Source organism: Pseudophryne corroboree, unplaced genomic scaffold (genome assembly GCF_028390025.1).
Source record: "Pseudophryne corroboree isolate aPseCor3 unplaced genomic scaffold, aPseCor3.hap2 scaffold_1638, whole genome shotgun sequence".
Classification (NCBI taxonomy): Eukaryota; Metazoa; Chordata; class Amphibia; order Anura; family Myobatrachidae; genus Pseudophryne; species Pseudophryne corroboree.
This window is the reverse complement of record NW_026968273.1, coordinates 51,688-77,897: the sequence shown is the minus strand read 5'-3', so window position 1 is coordinate 77,897 and position 26,210 is coordinate 51,688. Positions and strand designations below refer to the sequence as shown.

At 45.8% G+C, this 26,210-nt stretch overlaps 1 protein-coding gene across 1 annotated transcript in view; it reads left to right on the top strand.

The window, feature by feature from the left end:
• The window catches only part of LOC135001352 (IgGFc-binding protein-like), a 46,753-nt gene extending 21,120 nt beyond the window's left edge, over positions 1–25,633 (top strand). The window contains exon 5 of the mRNA XM_063951574.1: positions 24,038–25,633. Coding sequence (XP_063807644.1) covers positions 24,038–24,192 — 155 coding nt within the window. The 3' untranslated portion in view covers positions 24,193–25,633. The remainder of the gene's footprint in view (positions 1–24,037) is intronic.
• Positions 25,634–26,210: the final 577 nt, after the last annotated feature.

The following is a 26,210-nucleotide window of genomic DNA, read 5'->3' as shown; positions in this document are numbered from 1 at the left end:
TCCCGATTTATGTTCCTACCTATGTCTTTAAGACTTTGCAACGCCAAACCTCCTTTTTTATCTGGAGCCGTAAACGCCCTCGCGTCAGACTTAAACTGCTTCAGCGCCCTTCCAGAGGCGGAGGGCTGGGTATCCCGGACTTTAGAAAATACTTCTATGCTGCGCAACTCTCTCAATGTGCACAATGGTGCAACGAGGGCGGGACGGGGAAAGTTTGGGTGAGGATTGAGGCAGAGGAGATGGGTCTAGCTACACTATCCTCCCTACTATGGCTTCGCCGGAACCAGCGCCCCCATATGGCCCTTTCACATCCCGTGGTAAGTTGCTCATTAGCGATATGGGACCTGGCAAATAGACGGTTCACTTTGGCCCCATACCCGTCCCCGCTAATTCCGTTATTTCATAATCCAGCCTTCCCCCCGGGTACGTGTAGGTCCTCGTATACATCCTGGCGCTCGAGCGGTATGCTATATATTAATGACATCACTTCTAACGCTACCTTCCCTCAATTTGCAGATATTCGAGAAGGAACAGTAATCCCTTCTTCGGACTTCTTTCGCTATCTGCAAATTAGACATTTTCACTCCACCATTACCACTACCCTTCTCCACAGACAACTATCCCCCTTCGAATACATTAGCTGGAAACGCACCAACACTAAGGGCCTCATTTCCGATATTTACGCTTTACTTAGCGACCACCCTCCTTCATCCCGGGCCCCTCACGAGTTGGCATGGGAAAAGGAGCTGGGATTCACTATAGACAATGAAGATTGGGTGGATATCTGGGATAATGCAGCCTCCAGTTCCATATGTGTAAGAATTAAAGAAAATAAGAATTTACTTACCGATAATTCTATTTCTCATAGTCCGTAGTGGATGCTGGGAACTCCGAAAGGACCATGGGGAATAGCGGCTCCGCAGGAGACTGGGCACAAAAGTAAAAGCTTTAGGACTAGCTGGTGTGCACTGGCTCCTCCCCCTATGACCCTCCTCCAAGCCTCAGTTAGGATACTGTGCCCGGACGGGCGTACACAATAAGGAAGGATTTTGAATCCCGGGTAAGACTCATACCAGCCACACCAATCACACCGTACAACCTGTGATCTGAACCCAGTTAACAGCATGATAACAGAGGAGCCTCTGAAAAGATGGCTCACAACAATAATAACCCGATTTTTGTAACTATGTACAAGTATTGCAGACAATCCGCACTTGGGATGGGCGCCCAGCATCCACTACGGACTATGAGAAATAGAATTATCGGTAAGTAAATTCTTATTTTCTCTGACGTCCTAGTGGATGCTGGGAACTCCGAAAGGACCATGGGGATTATACCAAAGCTCCCAAACGGGCGGGAGAGTGCGGATGACTCTGCAGCACCAATTGAGAGAACTCCAGGTCCTCCTCAGCCAGGGTATCAATTTTGTAGAATTTTACAAACGTATTTGCTCCTGACCAAGTAGCTGCTCGGCAAAGTTGTAAAGCCGAGACCCCTCGGGCAGCCGCCCAAGATGAGCCCATCTTCCTTGTGGAGTGGGCATTTACAGATTTTTGGCTGTGGCAGGCCTGCCACAGAATGTGCAAGCTGAATTGTACTACAAATCCAACGAGCAATAGTCTGCTTAGAAGCAGGAGCACCCAGCTTGTTGGGTGCATACAGGATAAACAGCGAGTCAGATTTTCTGACTCCAGCCTTCCTGGAAACATATATTTTCAGGGCCCTGACAACGTCTAGCAACTTGGAGTCCTCCAAGTCCCTAGTAGCCGCAGGCACCACAATAGGTTGGTTCAGGTGAAACGCTGAAACCACCTTAGGGAGAAACTGAGGACGAGTCCTCAATTCCGCCCTGTCCGAATGGAAAATCAGATAAGGGCTTTTACAAGATAAAGCCGCCAATTCTGACACGCGCCTGGCCCAGGCCAGGGCCAACAGCATGACCACTTTCCATGTGAGATATTTTAATTCCACAGATTTAAGTGGTTCAAACCAATGTGACTTTTTGGAACCCAAAAACTACATTGAGATCCCAAGGTGCCACTGGAGGCACAAAAGGAGGCTGTATATGCAGTGCCCCTTTTACAACGTCTGAACTTCAGGGACTGAAGCTAGTTCTTTTTGGAAGAAAATTGACAGGGCCGAAATTTGAACCTTAATGGACCCCAATTTCAGGCCCATAGACACTCCTGTTTGCAGGAAATGTAGGAATCGACCCAGTTGAATTTCCTCCGTCGGGCCATACTGGCCTCGCACCACGCAACATATTTTCGCCAAATGCGGTGATAATGTTTTGCGGTTACATCCTTCCTGGCTTTGATCAGGATAGGGATGACCTCATCCGGAATGCCTTTTTTCCTTCAGGATCCGGCGTTCAACCGCCATGCCGTCAAACGCAGTCGCGGTAAGTCTTGGAACAGACAGGGTCCTTGCTGAAGCAGGTCCCTTCTTAGAGGTAGAGGCCACGGATCCTCCGTGAGCATCTTTTGAAGTTCCGGTTACCAAGTCCTTCTTGGCCAATCCGGAGCCACGAATATAGTGCTTACTCCTCTCCATCTTATCAATCTCAGTACCTTGGGTATGAGAGGCAGATGAGGGAACACATACACTGACTGGTACACCCACGGTGTTACCAGAGCGTCTACAGCTATTGCCTGAGGGTCCCTTGACCTGGCGCAATACCTGTCGAGTTTTTCCCAACGGTTTATAATCATGTGGAAGACTTCTGGGTGAAGTCCCCACTCTCCCGGGTGGAGGTCGTGTCTGCTGAGGAAGTCTGCTTCCCAGTTGTCCACTCCCGGAATTGCTGACAGTGCTATCACATGATTTTCCGCCCAGCGAAGAATCCTTGCAGCTTCTGCCATTGCCCTCCTGCTTCTTGTGCCACCCTGTCTGTTTACGTGGGTGACTGCCGTGATGTTGTCCGACTGGATCAACACCGGCTGACCTTGAAGCAGAGGTCTTGCTAAGCTTAGAGCATTGTAAATGGCCCTTAGCTTCAGGATATTTATGTGAAGTGATGTCTCCAGGCTTGACCATAAGCCCTGGAAATTCCTTCCCTGTGTGACTGCTCCCCAGCCTCGCAGGCTGGCATCCGTGGTCACCAGGACCCAGTCCTGAATGCCGAATCTGCGGCCCTCTAGAAGATGAGCACTCTGCAACCACCACAGGAGGGACACCCTTGTTCTTGGTGACAGGGTTATCCGCTGATGCATCTGAAGATGCGACCCGGACCATTTGTCCAGCAGGTCCCACTGGAAAGTTCTTGCGTGGAATCTGCCGAATGGGATTGCTTCGTAGGAAGCCACCATTTTACCCAGAACCCTTGTGCATTGATGCACTGAGACTTGGCTCGGTTTTAGGAGGTTCCTGACTAGCTCGGATAACTCCCTGGCTTTCTCCTCCGGGAGAAACACCTTTTTCTGGACTGTGTCCAGGATCATCCCTAGGAACAGAAGACGAGTCGTCGGAACCAGCTGCGATTTTGGAATATTAAGAATCCAATCGTGCTGCCGCAACACTACCTGAGATAGTGCTACACCGACCTCCAACTGTTCCCTGGATCTTACCCTTATCAAGGAATCGTCCAAGTAAGGGATAACTAAAATTCCCTTCCTTCGAAGGAATATCATCATTTCGGCCATTACCTTGGTAAAGACCCGGGGTGCCGTGGACCATCCATACGGCAGCGTCTGAACTGATAGTGACAGTTCTGTACCATAAACCTGAGGTACCCTTGGTGAGAAGGGTAAATTTGGACATGAAGGTAAGCATCCTTGATGTCCCGAGACATCATATAGTCCCCTTCTTCCAGGTTCGCAATCACTGCTCTGAGTGACTCAATCTTGAATTTGAACCTCTGTATGTAAGTGTTCAAAGATTTTAGATTTAGAATCGGTCTCACCGAGCCGTCCGGCTTCGGTACCACAACAGTGTGGAATAATACCCCGTTCCCTGTTGCAGGAGGGGTACCTTGATTATCACTTGCTGGGAATACAGCTTGTGAATGGCTTCCAAAACTGTCTCCCTGTCAGAAGGAGACATCGGTAAAGCCGACTTTAGGAAACGGCGAGGGGGAGACGTCTCGAATTCCAATTTGTACCCCTGAGATATCACCTGAAGGATCCAGGGGTCTACTTGCGAGTGAGCCCACTGCGCGCTGAAATTCATTGAGACGGGCCCCCCACCGTGCCTGATTCTGCTTGTAAAGCCCCAGCGTCATACTGAGTGCTTGGCAGAGGCGGGAGAGGGTTTCTGTTCCTGGGAACTGGCTGATTTCTGCAGCCTTTTTCCTCTCCCTCTGTCACGGGGCAGAAATGAGGAACCTTTTGCCCGCTTGTCCACGAAAAGACTGCACCTGATAATACGGCGTCTTCTCATGTTGAGAGGCGACCTGGGGTACAAACGTGGATTTCCCAGCTGTTGCCGTGGCCACCAGGTCTGAAAGACCGACCCCAAATAACTCCTCCCCTTAATAAGGCAATACTTCCAAATGCCGTTTGAAATCCGCATCACCTGACCACTGTCGTGTCCATAACCCTCTACTGGTAGAAATGGACAACGCACTTAGACTTGATGCCAGTCGGCAAATATTCCGCTGTGCATCACGCATATATAGAAATGCATCTTTTAAATGCTCTATAGGCAAAAATATACTGTCCCTATCTAGGGTATCAATATTTTCAGTCAGGGAATCCGACCACGCCAACCCAGCACTGCACATCCAGGCTGAGGCGATTGCTGGTCGCAGTATAACACCAGTATGTGTGTAAATACATTTTAGGATACCCTCCTGCTTTCTATCAGCAGGATCCTTAAGGGCGGCCATCTCAGGAGAGGGTAGAGCCCTTACAAGCGTGTGAGCGCTTTATCCACCCTAGGGGGTGTTTCCCAACGCACCCTAACCTCTGGCGGGAAAGGATATAATGCCAATAACATTTTAGAAATTATCAGTTGTTATCGGGGGAAACCCACGCATCATCACACACCTCATTTAATTTCTCAGATTCAGGAAAACTACAGGTAGTTTTTCCTCACCGAACATAATACCCCTTTTTGGTGGTACTCGTATTATCAGAAATGTGTAAAACATTTTTCATTGCCTCAATCATGTAACGTGTGGCCCTACTGGAAGTCACATTTGTCTCTTCACCGTCGACACTGGAGTCAGTATCCGTGTCGGCGTCTATTTCTGCCATCTGAGGTAACGGGCGCTTTAGAGCCCCTGACGGCCTATGAGACGTCTGGACAGGCACAAGCTGAGTAGCCGGCTTTCTCATGTCAACCACTGTCTTTTATACAGAGCTGACACTGTCACGTAATTCCTTCCAACAGTTCATCCACTCAGGTGTCGACCCCCTAGGGGGTGACATCACTATTACAGGCAATCTGCTCCGTCTCCACATCATTTTTCTCCTCATACATGTCGACACAAACGTACCGACATACAGCACACACACAGGGAATGCTCTGATAGAGGACAGGACCCCACTAGCCCTTTGGGGAGACAGAGGGAGAGTTTGCCAGCACACACCAGAGCGCTATATATATACAGGGATAACCTTATATAAGTGTTTTTCCCCTTATAGCTGCTGTATCTTTAATACTGCGCGTAATTAGTGCCCCCCCTCTCTTTTTTAACCCTTTCTGTAGTGTAGTGACTGCAGGGGAGAGCCAGGGAGCTTCCCTCCAACGGAGCTGTGAGGGAAAATGGCGCCAGTGTGCTGAGGAGATAGGCTCCGCCCCCTTATCGGCGGCCTTATCTCCCGTTTTTCTATGTATTCTGGCAGGGGTTAAATGCATCCATATAGCCCAGGAGCTATATGTGATGTATTTTTTGCCATCTAAGGTATTTTTATTGCGTCTCAGGGCGCCCCCCCCCCCCCCAGCGCCCTGCACCCTCAGTGACCGGAGTGTGAAGTGTGCTGAGAGCAATGGCGCACAGCTGCGGTGCTGTGCGCTACCTTATTGAAGACAGGACGTCTTCTGCCGCCGATTTTCCGGACCTCTTCTGCTCTTCTGGCTCTGTAAGGGGGACGGCGGCGCGGCTCTGGGACCCATCCATGGCTGGGCCTGTGATCGTCCCTCTGGAGCTAATGTCCAGTAGCCTAAGAAGCCCAATCCACTCTGCACGCAGGTGAGTTCGCTTCTTCTCCCCTTAGTCCCTCGATGCAGTGAGCCTGTTGCCAGCAGGACTCACTGAAAATAAAAAACCTAATTTAAACTTTTACTCTAAGCAGCTCAGGAGAGCCACCTAGATTGCACCCTTCTCGTTCGGGCACAAAAATCTAACTGAGGCTTGGAGGAGGGTCATAGGGGGAGGAGCCAGTGCACACCAGCTAGTCCTAAAGCTTTTACTTTTGTGCCCAGTCTCCTGCGGAGCCGCTATTCCCCATGGTCCTTTCGGAGTTCCCAGCATCCACTAGGACGTCAGAGAAAATATCTACAAATTACTCTACCGCTGGTATTATGTCCCTTCCCGTCTACACACTATGTTTCCCGACACTCCGGATAGATGCTGGAGGGGTTGTGCGGACGTTGGCTCATTTTTACACATATGGTGGACCTGCCCAAATTTTTTTAAAATTTGGGGTGAGCTCATTACATTGCTCTCGCGCTTATTTGACACCTCCATTTCTCCTGACCCCCAATACTTTCTGCTCCCTATGACCCTCCCTACTCTTAACAGACACCAAAACAAGCTATTTCGACATGTAGTTTCGGCAATGACATGCCAAATAGCCACGGACTGGAAGAACCCGACTCCCTCCCCAATACCGGTGATAATCTCCCGAATTTGGTATGTACATAAAATGGAATACATGATCGCTGTTATTCGTAACACCTCGAAACAATTTGATAAAATATGGTCCCCATGGCTAACCTTACAACAGGCTTCCTCCCCATTTGCAACTTGACACCGTGCATTGCAGCTCTACCTACCTCTTGTCTCTGGAGGCCACCCCTCCACCCCTTTCTACTCCCTTTCTTTCTTTTTGACTGAATTTGCTCTATCTCCTCTATTTCCCTGACCCCTTTTATTTTCTCTCCGAGTATTATTTTCTTCTAATTCCCACTGTCAACTCTTTTTGAAGGACGGCTACTCCGTTACCGAGAGTTACCCTTTTCAATTGCCTTAACTTTAAAAAAAAAAAAAAAAAAAAAGGATCCACTCTGTTGATGTTACAACCTATTGTAGTTACATTTGTACTTCGGTTTCCTACTTTGCCTGGTATGTTCTGTTATTAATGTAACAATTTCGTGATCCACCTAATAAAATGTGTGTAAAAAATAAAAAATAATAAAAAATAATAATAATAATAATAATAATAACAACAACAACAACAACAAGACCCTTACAGTGTTGCTGTGTTGTGCTGCATCAGACCAGTGGTAATGTCCTGGCCATCAGTCATTCCTGTGCCACATATTGTGTTATATAACTCCAAAAAAATAATGGAGAACAAAAATTTGGAGGATAACACTAGTCATAACATAGATGATGAAATGCCATCAACGTCGTCTGCCAAGGCCGATGCCCAATGTGATAGTAGAGAGCATGTAAAATCCAAAAAGCTAAAGTTCAGTAAAAGACCCAAAAAAAGAAATTTAAATCGTCTGAGGAGAAACGTAAACTTGCCAATATGCCATTTACGACACGGAGTGGCAAGGAACGGCTGAGGCCCTGGCCTATGTTCATGACTAGTGGTTCAGCTTCACATGACGATGGAAGCCCTCATAACCGAGGCCTTGATACTTATGTTGGTGTTAGACGAGCGCAGGGCCTCCATGAAGGGGGTGCCCTGTGTACAGTTGTCCCAGGCCCACTCTGACAGAGTGGAGGGCCCGGGCTGCTCAAACAGCCAGCCGTGGATATTCCCGGCGGCGGCCGCCGCCAGTGAGACTGCCCGCGGCTGCCACCAGTTAATAGCCCTCATATCCCGGTGCTGGCGGCCATTGAGACTGTCTGCGGCCGCCGCCGCTCCCCTTCTGCTGATGCTATCATCGCTTGATCGCGGGCTGCTCCCCTCCGCGGCCCACCCGCAGCCGCCCGCCCTTTATAAAACAGCAAGCAGCAGCTTGCTGTTTAATAAAGTTTTTTTGATCCGGAATGAGGCACGGCGTGACGTCATGACATCACGCCGCGTCAGTGAAGAGGAGCCGCGAAGAGCTAGGGACAGGAGGCCAGGAGCAGAAAGCGTGGGAGAGAGCAGAGAGGACTCTCAGGATGGATTTGGAAAGGTAAGTGTGTTTGTGACTCGTCTCTGAGAAGGGGGCCCGGGGCTGGCTCAGTTACACTCCACACAGAAATAAGAAGAATTTAATACAACATTGGGGTGCTCGGAATCCACATGGAAGGTAAACAGATTTAAGTCTGGCGTTTGAAATGAGCAATATTTACATACGTAACCATCTTCTACAGTTTTATTTTGATTGTCTGACGTGCGTCCGGTATCCGCCATTAGTGCAGTTGGATTTAGACAATTGATGGAGGTATTGGGGGTAATTCTGAGTTGATCGCAGCAGGTACTTTGTTAGTAGTTGGGCAAAACCATGGTGGTCATTCCGAGTTGTTCGCTCGCTAGCTGCTTTTAGCAGCATTGCACACGCTAAGCCGCCGCCTACTGGGAGTGAATCTTAGCTTATCAAAATTGCGAACGAAAGATTAGCAGAATTGCGAATAGACATTTCTTAGCAGTTTCTGAGTAGCTCGAGACTTACTCTTCCAGTGCGATCAGTTCAGTCAGTTTCGTTCCTGGTTTGACGTCACAAACACACCCAGCGTTCGCCCAGACACTCCTCCGTTTCTCCAGCCACTCCCGCGTTTTTCCCAGAAACGGCAGCGTTTTTTCACACACTCCCATAAAACGTCCAGTTTCCGCCCAGAAACACCCACTTCCTGTCAATCACATTACGATCTCCAGAACGAAGAAAAAACCTCGTAATGCCGTGAGTAAAATTCCTAACTTCTTAGCAAATTTACTTGGCGCAGTCGCAGTGCGAACATTGCGCATGCGCAGTTAGCGGAAAATCGCTGCAATGCGAAGAAAATTACCGAGCGAACAACTCAGAATGACCACCCATGTGCACTGCAGGGGAGGCAGGTATAACATGTGCAGAGAGAGTTAGATTTGGGTGTGGTGTGTTCAATCTGCAATCTAAATTGAAGTGTAAAGAAAAAGCAGCCAGTATTTACCCTGCACAGAAACAAAATAACCCACCCAAATCTAACTCTCTCTGCACATGTTATATCTGCCTCCCCTGCAGTGCACATGGTTTTGCCCAACTGCTAACAAAGTTCCTGCTGCGATCAACTCAGAATTACCCCCCATTGTGTCCCCGGTACCATATCCCATCTAGATTCCACTTCACTAGGCAGGCGATAACGAGATTTTGCCATTTAATTCCAGTGATTTGGACGTATAATTCCAGTGATTTGGACGTATAATTCCAGTGATTTGCACGTATAATTCCAGTGATTTGGACGTATAATTCCAGTGATTTGGACATATAATTCCAGTGATTTGAATGTATAATTCCAGTGATTTGAATGTATAATTCCAGTGATTTTACCATTTAATTCCAGTGATTTTGCCATTTAATTCCAGTGATTTTGGTGTATAATACCAGTGATTTGGACGTATAATTCCAGTGATTTTGGTGTATAATACCAGTGATTTGGACGTATAATTCCAGTGGTAATTGTCTGTGTCGCTTGGCTTAGTCATACAGCTACCTCATTGCACCTCTTCGACAGTTTTGCATGAGGTGCTGTTTGGGGCCTAGATTTTGAAAAGTGCCATCCTGTGTGACACTGCCGTATGAGTCCAGGGGTACTGCTGTATTAGTCCTGGGGTACTGCCGTATAAGTCCATCAATTGCAGATTTTTTTTTAAACGACAGGGGCGTGCTGGGGATGCTGTCAGTGGACCGAACAATTGCGGCCCACTCTCGACATTCAGCCCCTGCTTGACACTACTAGATGGGCCAGGTGGTTGTGTCGCTTAGCTTAGTCATACAGCAACCTCGGTGCACCTTTTTTTCTTCTTTGCATCATGTGCTGTTTGGGGACTATTTTTTTAAAGTGCCATCCTGTCTGACACCTCTGTATATGTCCAGTGGTACTGCCATTTAATTCCACTGATTTTGACGTATAATTCCAGTGATTTTGACGTATAATTCCAGTGATTTTGCAGTATTATTACAGTGATTTTGCAGTATAATTCCTGTGATTTAGCCGTATAATTCCAGTGATTTGGCCGTATAATTCCAGTGATTTTGACGTGTAATTCCAGTGATTTTGACGTATAATTCCAGTGATCCTGCCATATAATTCCAGTAATCCTGCCGTATAGTTACAGTGGTATTGGCGTATAATTACAGTGATCCTGCCGTATAAATCCAGTGATCCTGCCATATAAGTCCAGTTATCCTGCCGTATAATTACAGTGGTACTGGCGTATAAGTCCAGTCCAGTTATACTGCCGTATATATATATATATATATATAAATATAAATATAAGCCGATTACTGAGGCCATAACAACTATGCTGGTGTTAGACGTGCGTCCGGTATCCACCATTAGTGCAGTGGGACTGCAGTGCCAACCTTAGATGGGCCAGGTGTTTGTGCCGCACACTTGTGTCGCTTAGCTTAGTCATACAGCTACCTCATTGCCCTCTTTTACTTCTTGGCATGATGTGCTGTTTGGGGACTATTTTTTTAAAGTGCCATCCTGTCTGACACTTCTGTATATGTCCAGTGGTACTGCCATTTAATTCCAGTGATTTGGACGTATAATTCCAGTGGTTTTGCAGTATAATTCCAGTGATTTTGCGGTATAATTCCAGTGATTTGCCATTTAATTCCAGTGATTTTGCCATTTAATTCCAGTGATTTGGACGTATAATTCCAGTGATTTGGACGTTTAATTCCAGTGATTTTGCCATTTAATTCCAGTGATTTTACCATGTAATTCCAGTTATTTGGACATATAATTCCAGTGATTTGGACGTATAATTCCAGTGGGAATTGTATGTGTCGCTTAGCTTAGTCATACAGCTACCTCATTGCACCTCTTCTACATCTTTGCATGAGGTGTTGTTTGCATGCCTCCCAACTGTCCCAATTTTCGCTGGACAGTCCTGTTTTTTGGGGACTGTCCCGCTGTCCCACCCGCGGGCCGCAGTGTCCCGTGGTGATGGTAGGTGGGGGGGGGGGGGGGGCAGCTGGGAGGCTCTGTCACTCGCTGCTCTGATTAGCAGAGCAGCGGTGAATAGATGCTGTGTGCATGCGCACAGCGTCTATTCACTTGATTCAGAGGAAGAGGGGGCATGCCAGCGGCTCACAGAGCGCTGGGCATGCCCCCTCAGTGACGAAAACGGGGGCATGGCTCGCGATAGCGGGTCCTCCAGCGAAGCCATGCCCCCTTTTCTTAGGCCACGCCCTTTTTCAGGAGCCGCGCATCTGTCCCTCATTCAGCAACAGAAAAGTTGGGAGGTTTGTGTTTGGGGCCTAGTTTTTGAAAAGTGCCACCCTGTCTGACACTGCAGTGCCACTCCTAGATGGGCCAGGTGTTTGTGCCGCACACTTGTGTCGCTTGGCTTAGTCATACAGCAGCCTCAGTGCACCTCTTTTCTTCTTTGCATCATGTGCTGTTTGGGGACTAGTTTTTGAATAGTGCCATCTTGTCTGCAACTGCAGTGCCACTCCTAGATGGGCCAGGTGTTTGTGCCACACACTTGTGTCGCTTAGCTTGGTCATACAGCCACCTCGGTTCAACTTTTAGGCCTAAAAACAATATTGTGAGGTGTAAGGTGTTCAGAATAGACTGGAAATTAGTGGAAATTTATGTTATTGAGGTTAATAATACTGTAGGAGCAAAATTACCCCCAAATTCTGTGATTTTAGTTGTTTTTATGTTTTTTTTTTAAAAATCATCCAGATCCAAAACCAAAACACGAAAGAGTGGTTTTGTCAAAACCAAGCCAAAACCAAAACACGAAAGTGGAATTAAATTAAAACCAAAACACAAAACATGAAAAGTGCCAGTCTGAATTACCCCTGCAGTCTAGCAACAGACTTGCAGCAAGCAGCCATACTATATGCAGTCTAGCAACAGACTTGCAGCAAACAGACATACTATATGCAGTCTAGCAACAGACTTGCAGCAAACAGACATACTATATGCAGTCTAGCAACAGACTTGCAGCAAACAGACATACTATATATAGTCTAGCAACAGACTTGCAGCAAACAGACATGCAACAAGAAGACATACAACATGCAGTCTAGCAACAGACATGCAACAGACATACGACATACAGACATGTAACATGCAGAACAGACATGCAACATACAGAAATTGAAATAGATATTGATTCAGTAGAAGCGATATTCCCAGCAACATAGCTACCAATGCCTGATTCTGAGTCACACGCACCTCCATATACGCCTGCATCTGTTCTGCATATGGGCCCTCATTCCGAGTTGATCGCTCGCAGGCTACTTTTAACAGCCGTGCAAACGCATTGTCGCCACCCACCGGGGAGTGTATTTTTGCTTTGCAGAAGTGCGAACGCTTGTGCAGCAGTGCGCCTGCAAAATAATTTTGTACAAAACAAGACCAGCCCTGTAGTTACTCTTCAGGCCCGTTGATTCTAACAATGGAGAGACAGCGTTCGCCAAGCCACGCCTGCGTTTTTCCCGACACGCCTGCGTTTTTCTAAGCACTCCCTGAAAACGGTCGGTTGCCACCCAGAAACGCCCACTTCGTGTCAATCTTCCTGCATTCGGCCGTGCGACTGAAAGCTTCGCTAGAACCTGTGCAAAACCACTATGCTTTTTGCACCCGTACGTCGCGCGTGCGCATTGCGGTGCATACGCATGCGCAGATTAGCCGGCAGCTAGCGATCAACTCAGAATGACCCCCATGCTGTAGTGAACGTACACATCTTTGCTGGTCTCCCAGCAATTCTGTGTCATTTCTCTGCAGCCACTAAGTGGGCATTAATGGGTGGCAAATGGGCGCCAGTAATGCGAATGCATGCAAAAAAAATGTTTTGTGTGTCAGGTGAGTGTAGATAGAGTTGCATCCTATTCTGAGTTATATATATGTCGGAGGGACGCCTATCTCACACAGACACGGATTTAGACATCATGGGGTCCTAGGCAAGATAACGGTTTGAGATCCCCTCACTCAAGCACTTTTTGTTTCTGATTCATATCCCTTACATTATTTGTAATTTTTCCTCCTTATAGTATGCCCTTTACACATTACACCACACACCATAATGCCCCTTACACGTTACGCACCACACAGTAATGCCCCTTACACATTATGCACCACATTGTAATTCCCCTTACACATTATGCACCACATTGTAATTCCCCTTACACATTATATTGCACACCGTAATGCCCCTTACACATAATATTGCACACTGTAATGCCCCTTACACATTATGCACCACATTGTAATTCCCCTTACATATTATGCCACACCGTAATGCCCCTAACACATTACGCACCACACTGTAATTCCCCTTACACATTATGCCACACCGTAATGCCCCTAACACATTACGCACCACACTGTAATTCCCCTTACACATTATGCCACACCGTAATGCCCCTAACACATTACGCACCACACTGTAATTCCCCTTACACATTATGCCACACCGTAATGCCCCTAACACATTACGCACCACACTGTAATTCCCCTTACACATTATGCCACACCGTAATGCCCCTAACACATTACGCACCACACTGTAGTGCCCCTTACATATTACGCCACACACCATAATGCCCTTTACGTGTTTCACCACACTGGAGATGGAGAGAGAGACAATGGAAAGAGAAGTGGGATCCACTTGGCCGCTATGTGTGGCCCCAGCCTTACCAGCCTGATTCTCATTCAGCTGTTGCTCATAGTTCCTGGAGCCACCGTGTGGCCTTCAGAGGACGAGAAGCAGATCCAGCAGCCTGCTTTTGCTACACTATAGTGTAAGGAGAAGCCAATAGCGAGGAAGGTAGAGGTCGTGCAACTGTGGCTATACAGGCTGCACAGTGCTGCTGCCACTGCACAGCCAAAGTAGCATGGATCTCCGGCACTTGGTTCCGCTGCTGCTCACACATGCAGCCGCACAGCTCAGTTGCTGAGATCAGTGGGTGTGACACTGTCACTGTGTGGCAGTGGGCCGCAGCTGCTAATAAGGGAGAGGGGGTGGACCAATAAAGGTGTAGACACGGAGGAAGCGGGTAGACGGTGCACAGACTGCTGCAGTGCACAGAAGACGGGCAGCAATCCGCAGCACACATGGCAGGTTTGGGGCACAGAGATGTGCGCCTTGTGATGTGATCGGAGGGGGAGATTGGTGCTCACCTCCAGCGTGTGCGGCTCAGCAGCAGCATCCACAGTATCCAGATTCCACATGTGGGGCAGAGAGACAGGCACAGCCAGGGACGCCTAGGTTGCCTAACAGTAAATCCGGCCCTGATCTCACACTAATCTCTTACACTCAGCATGGCGTAAATGCAAATTCCAATACATAATGACTGTGACTGCGGATGGAGAGACAGTGGGCAGCACGATGTATATGCTGGAAGACGTGCGTATAGTTGCATTACCAACTGTTAGCAAAACATTCACATTCCATATGTGGTTGCATACAGAGCGCTGTGCTACTCAGATTCAGGCCCTTACCCTCATAGGGTGAGTAATACCTCTCTGTTACTAATTTCCTGGATTATATATTTATTTCTAAGGTGCCCGAGTGCCCTCAGCCACATGATATTTACCAATTAGTGTGTAATGTGCACATTTTCAGGCTTTGAGGATCTTATCCAGAGATGGACTCAGATCGCTGCATATGCAACAAGATCTGCGCCATATCCTTACATGCTGGGGGAACCCAGCACAGGGTAAGGCCGCCCAGCATGTGTGGCGCCGCCTCACGATGCGTCCGCATCTTTCTGGGATGCGGCAGCAATGTTTGAGGCCGCACAGATACAACGTGGCTGCTGTGAGTGCGCAGTTTTCCGATATAGAGATAGTATGGTAAGCCTGTTTATAATGGTCAATGGGATAATTATTCATCTCTGCAGGTCTCATTTATAGTTGGACTCTAGTTAGGGGTGGAACTGCCGGAGACAATGGAGTCGGTTGCCGCCGGGCTTCTGTCCCAAAAGGAACACGGCACCTGCTCCGTTGTCCCCATTCCATCTGTACATAGTACACATTCTGCAGCAGGAGCTGCTAGAGGAGCCGACGAGCGAGTGCTGCGCCTATCAGTATCAGCGGCGCTCACTCCTCCTCTGTGCTTTCTGCTGCTTTGCTCTGGTCGAGGATGTCACGTGGCATCTGACCGCGACCCAGAGCCGCCAGGACACGGGTAAGCGGGGCTGTCACTGTCAGGACAAGTCTGACGTGCGGTGGGGTGAGGCACAGCCTTTCCTGTCATACTAACCTTGTACCAGAGTTTTGACTGTATAAAGTATATGAAAAATACAAATAATTTGTTTGAAATATCTTCTTTGCATTATTATAATAATTTTTATAGCCAAAACTCTGGAGTAAATAGTCTATGGCAGGTGAGGCAGTGCCGCCCCTGCCTATCTTTTCCACACATCTCTGATCAAAAGTCAGCAAATGTCTAGGAGTATATACTGCTACACCTTTGTATAATGCCCAGATGTACCCTTTGGGAGAGGGGGCTTGAGGGGGAACTGGAAGACACCAATTATTTTTTGTAATCTATATAGTATACACACATTGTAACTAGTGATGAGCGGATTCGGTTTTACTCGGTTTTACTCGGTTTTACTCGGTTCTCAAAACGGCATCTTATTGGCTCACGGATGTCACGTGTTTTGGATAGCCAATAAGATGCCGTTTTGAGAACCGAGTAAAACCGAACCTCGCTCATCACTAATTGTAACAGGAGTCTTGCTAGAATGTGCTCTGCTACAAAAATTCCACCAGCGACCGACTCCAGGCTTGTGCAAAAACAACAAATACCTTTTATTCAGGTAGCTCAAAAACAGAGATATACATAAAACAAAGATCACTGTCTTTAGTATAAACAACTATGGAGGTTAGGCCCTGCCTCACTCCCTCTTACTACTAAATAAGGAACCCTTCAGGTCCCGGCATCCTGACACTAGTGCCCCAGTCTTCCGGATCCCACTGTCCCTAGCAGGCCTATCACCTGGACACTAACTGCCTTCAGAAGCCCTGACTAATGGGAGAGACTCTGCTTAAACCCAGCAGCCAGGTGCTGGCTGATGAAGCAGCTTCTTGGGCTAAGAAACCTATAAGACCTGGTCTGGGCCCAATGGATGGGAACCCGGTCCATCCACACTTCCCTATGGTTGTTTCCAGGTGGCAAAGTACTTCTCCTGCCACAATATATATATATATATATATATATATATATCCACATGTATAGGGTCCCTGGCACTCCGGGCTTACGTTCGCCGTGCTCCGGTGCCTTCCCTGCAGAGCAGCATCTGTGTATATATCCTTTGAATATATATATATATACACTCACACAGTACAGACAGACCGTCTCTCCCTTTGAATGATTTAATGGTTGGGTGCCCGCACTAACAGTAAATACATACAGTTACGGATGGCGCATCACTCCAGACGATTAAAAATGATCACATCAGAACAGCATGATGCACTTCATGTCGTTCTGATGTGATCATTTTTCAAGAGTCTGGAGTGCTGCGCCATCTGGGACTGCACATGTACAGTATATATATATATATATATATATATAGTCCCCAGATAGTATCTGGCACTCGTGGACAAAGAATCACACTGACAACAGGTAAATCAAATAGACGTTTCGGGATCTGCATCCCTTTATCAAGAGTCTTGATACAAGGCTACAGATCCCGAAACGTTGATTTGATTTACCTGTTGTTAGTGTGATTCTTTGTCCACGAGTGCCAGATACTATCTGGGGACTACATTAACGCTAATTGCGGCACCGTGGCACTTATATGTAATATATATATACAAACAGAAGTGTTGTTAGCTGTCACTCCATTTTTGAAATGTATAACCTGCATCGGTGCCCTCCTAGAAACAGATCCATAGATTTGAACAATATATAAATATATATATGGCATAAGGCGGCACTCAGACAACTTGAAAAAAAAGACTCAATTCTGGGAGTTTGAGTCTTTTTATGAAGTCGTCTGAGTGCCGCCTTATGCTATATATATATATATAGGGGTTAAGACAGCGATTTTGTCATTTCTTCAAGGAAGATCAATTGTATATTGACATATGATTGAATTGAATTGTTACCAACATCAATATATGTATGAAACATTGATTGTCTTTTTGGATATACTGTGATACAGCTAATTTTTTACTGTGTTTTATAAAAATAAATAAGTCTATCTCTTATGACTATTTTATTGTATAAGTGATAAATTTGTTGACATACCAAGTAAGATCACAAGCTCCCTGGGGAAACACCCTTTTTTGCTATATATATATATATATATATATATATATATGTATACTTTACCATGTGTGCGGCACTCTGGGATTAAGGAATCTGTTCATACCACAGCGTGGTCTGTGGTCTGAACCCTGTGGTCTGAACAGATTTCTTAATCCCAGAGTGCCGCACACATGGTTAAGTATACATATCATACGGAAAAGTAAGGACACCAGGGACACAAATTTTTAGTATACTGGAGTGCCGGACCCATTGCACTGTGTGTGTGTATGTATATATATATATATATATATATATGTGTGTGTGTGTATGTATATATATGTATGTGTATATCACCCCTTGATGAAGTCCAGATAGGACGAAACGCGTTGGGTGCTGCCTTGATCTAACCTCAGTGACTAAGTTAAGATACTTTACTCCTCTTTTTTAATTTTAATTTAAAAAAAAAAAAACCTTTTTTTGAATTTTTTATCTTTACGTATTTTATATTATATGTACCCCCCTTTTTATCTCCTGCTTTTTAAACTTTGCATACAATTTTTTTATATGTTTTTTAGGTATGACATCTGTATTTATTTTTTACTCTGTAAACACTCAGTTTGTTTCTAGTGCTATATTGTAATAAATGTAAAAATTGTTTTTTTATATAACTGCCTAGTTGTACATATGGTTTTTGCACCAGTGGTCGCTTTCTATTACCTAATCTTTTGTTCCTATATTCGACTTTTTAGACACTTATACCGGTGCCTAACTGTATTTGAGGTACAAAGCTGACGCCCTGCTAACACATAGGGAGTGCCCACTAGGCTGATTGTACATCTGTAGTTCCACTACTAGTGTTTTTATTTGTTATACTGCATCTGTGGCGCCGATAGCTTTCCTGGTACACTACACATGTGTATATATATATATATAAAATCGGAACACGTGGAGTAAAACCCACGCAACCATGTGAAGAACACGCAAACTCTACACAGATGGGCCATGAGTGGGAATTGATCTTATGACCTCAGTGCTGTGAGGTGGTAATGTTAGCCACTACGCCATCTGCGCTCCCCAATTCATGAGCCTCACCCAAAACTTGAGGTGCTCACGAGCAAGTAGACTACAGTAAGGGTGTACAGACACTTGAGCTACAGCCTCTGTCATTTGTCAGCATTTTAGGGTACACGTATTTTTACAAATTTTAATTATTGTTAATTCTGCACCCTAAGAAACAGTTGCCAAGTATGTTCCTGACAGCAGAATATCTGCACAGCATGAATACTATATGCTACAATAGTTAAGGTTGCACAGATTAGGTGATGTGTTGAACCTACCTAATATATAAATATGAAAGGCCAGTGTGCAGGCATAAATGGGCATCTTTTTACTTCCAACTCTAAATTACTCTTTATGTGTGATAGGGCATGACCTTTTTCCATAGTATAGAGAGGGTGGTTCCAGCGCTTTCTTTTGCCTAAGTAATTTTTTATATGAACATTTCTTCAAGTAGATATCCTGAAATATGAGGGAGAAAAACTGCATCAATAGTGTATATCATAATTTAAATGACCTAAAAATACAACAACTCATCATTGGCTGGTGATAAACAGGTGACTGATAATCTCTTGCACCGTAGTCCTACAATGGTTGTCTGGGCAATGTTATACCCCTTTCACACCGCACAAATAACCCGGTATCGACTCGGCATATTGCCGGGTCGACACGGGTTGGCGTGCGGTGTGAAAGGGGCATTGCCGAAATTGCGGGTCACCTGACTCGGCAATTCAACCCAGGAATAAAGCAGTGTTATACTCGGGTTGAATACCGGGTCAGTGGCTGCTTAAAAGGTGCTTCCAGGTCAATGCGTCCCGGGATCCGGAGGCGGCGCAGAGATGAGCTGATCTCCCAGCGCCACCTCCGCCCCCGCCGCCGGCTCCGCCCCCCCCCCCATCCCTGCTGCTTTGGCAACCCGCCCGGCTTATTGCTGGGTCGGGAAAGCCTGCAACAGCTGCCGATGCAGGATCCCACCCGGGAAGGACCCGCTTTCAATTCCCGGGTGGGATCCGGCATTGGCAGTGTGAAAGGGGTATATCGCTCTGTACCTCTGTGGTCTTATTCCATGAAGATGTGTAGAGGAAGACAGGAACTGGTTTAGATCAATTTGAAACCAATAAGCTGTGTTTTCATAAACAGTATACAATATACGCTCCTCTAAGAGGATGTAAATGCATCTTGGACATTTATTTAATAGCCCGATGTCCGTCGATGTTAGGATACTCAAAAAAAGTGATTAAGATGCATAAGATACCCAGTACATACCAAAAATGCTAATGTTATAATGATCCATTTATTGTAATACTATAGCAAGTTGGTTGCCTGAGAAAGCAGCTGTTGTTCTGTGAAACGCGTTGCTGAAAACGCATTGCACTTCTACCTACCTCTTCTCTATATTTTTTAAAATTTTTATTGCTTTTTAAGTTATTTTTTTTTTAGCTATTATACAGATAGAGCCACACTCATTGAGCGTGGCTGCATCACAGATGGGGTACTGCGGTGTGCATAGGCGCGCGTGCACCTGGCCTCGCCAGGCAGCGTAATGATATGCTCCCATTCACTATGAATGGGGCACATGCGCGTCCCATTCGTTCCCAGAAGTGCGCCTTGCCATGCGCAATGAGTCGCAGGCCGAGCCACGATTGGCGTGTATCCATCTGTATGCGTAAATACATTTATTTATTTATTTTTGGCTGGTTGATTTCAGCCACTGTAAGAGATTTATTTATTATTTATTTACAGTTTCTTACATAGCGCAGTATATTCCGTTGCGCTTTGCAATTGGAAACAACAGTGATAAGACAAACTGGGTAATAACATACAGACATAGAGGTAGGAAGGCCCTGCTTGCAAGCTTACAATCTATAGGAGATCAGTGTGAGCTTGTCCAATGCATGCTTATTACCAATCAATGATGAGGTGTTATATTTTTATATTTAGGTCAATTGAACAGCAATACGATATTCACTCTTGTTACTTTTTCTCCCACATTTGTTAAGATATTTACTTGAAAAATTTTCATATGAGAATACCTAGAGGCAAAATAAGATGTTTTAACCAACCTCTGCATCTTATAGACCATTCCAAGGAGGCCAGTTGAAAGTAGAGATGAGCGCCTGAAATTTTTCGGGTTTTGTGTTTTGGTTTTGGGTTCGGTTCCGCGGCCGTGTTTTGGGTTCGAACGCGTTTTGGCAAAACCTCACCGAATTATTTTTGTCGGATTCGGGTGTGTTTTGGATTCGGGTGTTTTTTTCCAAAAACACTAAAAAACAGCTTAAATCATAGAATTTGGGGGTCATTTTGATCCCAAAGTATTATTAACCTCAAAAACCATAATTTACACTCATTTTCAGTCTATTCTGAATACCTCACACCTCACAATATTATTTTTAGTCCTAAAATTTGCACCGAGGTCGCTGTGTGAGTAAGATAAGCGACCCTAGTGGCCGACACAAACACCGGGCCCATCTAGGAGTGGCACTGCAGTGTCACGCAGGATGTCCCTTCCAAAAAACCCTCCCCAAACAGCACATGACGCAAAGAAAAAAAGAGGCGCAATGAGGTAGCTGTGTGAGTAAGATTAGCGACCCTAGTGGCCGACACAAACACCGGGCCCATCTAGGAGTGGCACTGCAGTGTCACGCAGGATGGCCCTTCCAAAAAACCCTCCCCAAACAGCACATGACGCAAAGAAAAAAAGAGGCGCAATGAGGTAGCTGACTGTGTGAGTAAGATTAGCGACCCTAGTGGCCGACACAAACACCGGGCCCATCTAGGAGTGGCACTGCAGTGGCAGCAGCTTCAGCACGAGGTGGAAGTGGATCTTGATCTTTCCCTAATTTTGGAACCTCAACATTTTTGTTCTCCATATTTTAATAGGCACAACTAAAAGGCACCTCAGGTAAACAATGCAGATGGATGGATTGGATACTAGTATACAATTATGGACGGGCTGCCGAGTGCCGACACAGAGGTAGCCACAGCCGTGAACTACCGCACTGTACTGTGTCTGCTGCTAATATATAGACTGGTTGATAAAGAGATAGTATACTCGTAACTAGTATGTATGTATAAAGAAAGAAAAAAAAACCACGGTTAGGTGGTATATACAATTATGGACGGGCTGCCGAGTGCCGACACAGAGGTAGCCACAGCCGTGAACTACCGCACTGTACTGTGTCTGCTGCTAATATATAGACTGGTTGATAAAGAGATAGTATACTCGTAACTAGTATGTATGTATAAAGAAAGAAAAAAAAACCACGGTTAGGTCACTGGTATATACAATTATGGACGGGCTGCGGAGTGCCGACACAGAGGTAGCCACAGCCGTGAACTACCGCACTGTACTGTGTCTGCTGCTAATATATAGACTGGTTGATAAAGAGATAGTATACTCGTAACTAGTATGTATGTATAAAGAAAGAAAAAAAAACCACGGTTAGGTCACTGGTATATACAATTATGGACGGGCTGCGGAGTGCCGACACAGAGGTAGCCACAGCCGTGAACTACCGCACTGTACTGTGTCTGCTGCTAATATATAGACTGGTTGATAAAGAGATAGTATACTCGTAACTAGTATGTATGTATAAAGAAAGAAAAAAAAACCACGGTTAGGTGGTATATACAATTATGGACGGGCTGCGGAGTGCCGACACAGAGGTAGCCACAGCCGTGAACTACCGCACTGTACTGTGTCTGCTGCTAATATATAGACTGGTTGATAAAGAGATAGTATACTCGTAACTAGTATGTATGTATAAAGAAAGAAAAAAAAACCACGGTTAGGTGGTATATACAATTATGGACGGGCTGCCGAGTGCCGACACAGAGGTAGCCACAGCCGTGAACTACCGCACTGTACACTGGTTGATAAAGAGATAGTAGTATACTCGTAACAACTAGTATGACGACGGTATAAAGAATGAAAAAAAAACCACGGTTAGGTGGTATATAATACAATTATGGTTGGACGGACTGCCTGCCGAGTGCCGACACAGAGGTAGCCACAGCCGTGAACTACCGCACTGTACACTGGTTGATAAAGAGATAGTAGTATACTCGTAACAACTAGTATGACGACGGTATAAAGAATGAAAAAAAAACCACGGTTAGGTGGTATATAATACAATTATGGTTGGACGGACTGCCTGCCGAGTGCCGACACAGAGGTAGCCACAGCCGTGAACTACCGCACTGTACACTGGTTGATAAAGAGATAGTAGTATACTCGTAACAACTAGTATGACGACGGTATAAAGAACGAAAAAAAAAACCACGGTTAGGTGGTATATATTATAATACAATTATGGATGGACGGACTGCCTGCCGAGTTCCGACACAGAGGTAGCCACAGCCGTGAACTACCGCACTGTACACTGGTTGATAAAGAGATAGTAGTATACTCGTAACAACTAGTATGACTATGACGACGGTATAAAGAAAGAAAAAAAAAACCACGGTTAGGTGGTATATAATACAATTATGGATGGACGGACTGCCTGCCGAGTGCCGACACAGAGGTAGCCACAGCCGTGAACTACCGCACTGTACTGTGTCTGCTGCTAATATAGACTGGTTGATAAAGAGATAGTATACAATACTACTAATATACTGGTGGTCAGGCACTGGTCACCACTAGTCACACTGGCAGTGGCACTCCTGCAGCAAAAGTGTGCACTGTTTAATTTTAATATAATATTATTTATCATGTACTCCTGGCTCCTGCTATAACAACCTGCAGTGCTCCCCAGTCTCCCCCACAATTATAAGCTTTATATACAATACATTGATGTGCAGCACACTGGGCTGAGCAGTGCACACAGACTGAGTCACTGTGTGACTGTGTATCGTTTTTTTCAGGCAGAGAACGGATATATTAAATAAAACAAACAACTGCACTGTCTCTGGTGGTCACTGGTCACTGTGGTCGTCAGTCACTAAACTCTGTCTGCACTCTGCACTTTCTTCTAATCTACAGTATCACAGCAATCTCTCTCTCTCTATCTCTTATAAATCTAATCTAAATGGAGAGGACGCCAGCCACGTCCTCTCCCTATCAATCTCAATGCACGTGTGAAAATGGCGGCGACGCGCGGCTCCTTATATAGAATCCGAGTCTCGCGAGAATCCGACAGCGTCATGATGACGTTCGGGCGCGCTCGGGTTAACCGAGCAAGGCGGGAAGATCCGAGTCGCTCGGACCCGTGAAAAAAAAAGTGAAGTTCGTGCGGGTTCGGATTCAAAGAAACCGAACCCGCTCATCTCTAGTTGAAAGGCTCCTTTTGTTCCTGGCTGCACATCCTTTCCCTCATCTGTTTCCTAAGAAGCATTTGGCACCAGCCACCCACACTTCCATTATTCCACTGTATGCAGACTGTAGAGTTGAGATCATGTACATTAGCCACACTGAGCAGCAACCATAGTTAGACTCAAATACAGCCCTAAGACTTACCCCAGCAAAATCCCGGTATGATGAATATCTGTAACTTTATCTCCAACTTTTTCTGCAGGTCAAATCCAGGCGGATCATACTGTCCCATCCTCCGTGCTTGTGGCTGTGGTTGGTGTTATGGGCTTCTTGTCTGTGCTGGGGCTGGTGATCCAAAAACATCATTATAGGAGAAACAAATATGCCCTGCTGGGAAATGGGAGCCACCAACAGTAAAACAGGACAGAAAACCAGCAGACGTGACCGATAAAATTTAGTTTTCACAGTAGTGATTGTGGTAATATTTAATAAGACAGAATGAATTATATTTCCACCAGCCAATAATAGTTACAAACCTGATATCTCTGTCCAGCGGCCAATTGTCCATAGAGCTCCCCAGGAAGATCCCCGGTAGGCCAACGTATCTGTGGGGCCTGTTTTGTGTGTTGTCATGTGGCCCCACCCCCCACATGACAGGCAGCCCATCACACTCAGTACACTGCATTGTCCCCATTCATTCTGTTATTCAATTTCTGCAGTACAGCAACTCTGCCATCCAGTGATGCTGCCATGGCTACACGGTATGTTATACAGATGGAGCCTCGATCATTTTACCTGACCGAGGCGCAGGCGTGCACTCCCGACGTGACTAGGCGATCCGTCCGCCTAGTCACGCCGGGAGTGCACAGAGACGCTCCCATTCAGAGCATCTCTGTCCGGGTGCGCAGACGGAGACACTCTCCATTGAAGTGAATGGGGCGCGTCTCTGTCTGGGCACGCGTGCCCGTCCAGACGGAGACGCTCGCAGTGCTTAGGTGCACCCAGGCTGGCGCGTCTAGTCACAGAATGAGACTTAATAATGGAGGCTCCATCTGTACCTTACACAAGACACTGTAGAAACTCAAATCTGTGCATCCGGTATTTCCCACATTGATTATTGCAATAGTCTTCTTACTGGTCTCACCAAAAAGAGATCCATCCACACTCATTATTCACTCCCACTCACTATTCCAGGACTTCTTCGGACTGCACCCACTCTGTGGAATGCCCTCCCACACACAATAAGACTCTCCTCTAGTCTCCAAACCTAAAAACGTTCCCTGAAAACTCACCTCTTCAGACATGCTTATCAAATTCCGGAATCGCCCACATACTGTAACCTTCATAAACTTTCTTTCCAATTACATCCCCAATGTACAGTCCAAACATATCCTCACATATTTTATCTTTTATCCCTTTCCATCCTTCTGATCCCAGGCCAACGTTACTATATGACCAGATCATGCAACCCACCAAGAACCTTTGCAATCTGGTGGACCATTATACAATAGATAACACCTATCCATGTGTATCAATGCCTATTTCCCTATAGATTGTAAGCTTGCGAGCAGGGCCCTCCTACCTCTATGTCTGTCTGTTATTATCCAGTTTTGTTTTATAACTTTTGTTTCCAATTGTAAAATGCTATGGAAGTTGCTGCTCTATGTAAGAAACTGTGAATAAATAAATACAAAATTGAAATACATAATACACTAAACGTCTTTATATTGCTACACTTGTGGTTACTTATGGATACCAGTTCTGCTATGTACAGTACCACCTTGTTTTATTAACACCATATATTGATTCAAGGGTTACCGTTGTTCTCTCATAAAATAAAATAAAATAATTTCAAAAACTCTTTGATTCTTTCCATAATAATAACAACAACAACACATTTATACTTGTGGACCCAGAAAAATGGCACACTACCACTTGGGGACCTAGAACAATAGCACACTACCACTAGGGGACCCAGAACAATGGTAAACTTTCAGTAGGTGACCCAGGCCAATGGCAAACTACCACTTGGGGACCCAAAACAATACACATTACAAATAAGGAACCGAGAACAATGGCACACTACCACTTGGGGATCAAGATCAATGGCACACTACCACTAGAGAACCCAGACCAATGGCACACTACCACTTGGGAACCTAGAACAGTGGCAAACTACTACTAGGGGACCCAGAGAAATTGCACACTGCCACTTGGGCACCCAGTACAATGGCACACTACCACTAGGGGACACAGAACAATGGTACACTACCACTATGGGCCCCAGAACAATAGACAACCACTTGGGGACCCAGAACAATAGTACACTACCACTAGAGTACCCATAAAAATGGCAAACTACCACTCGGTGACCCAGGACAATGGCACACTACCCATGCCAACTCACAACAATGGCACATTACAGATAAAGAGCC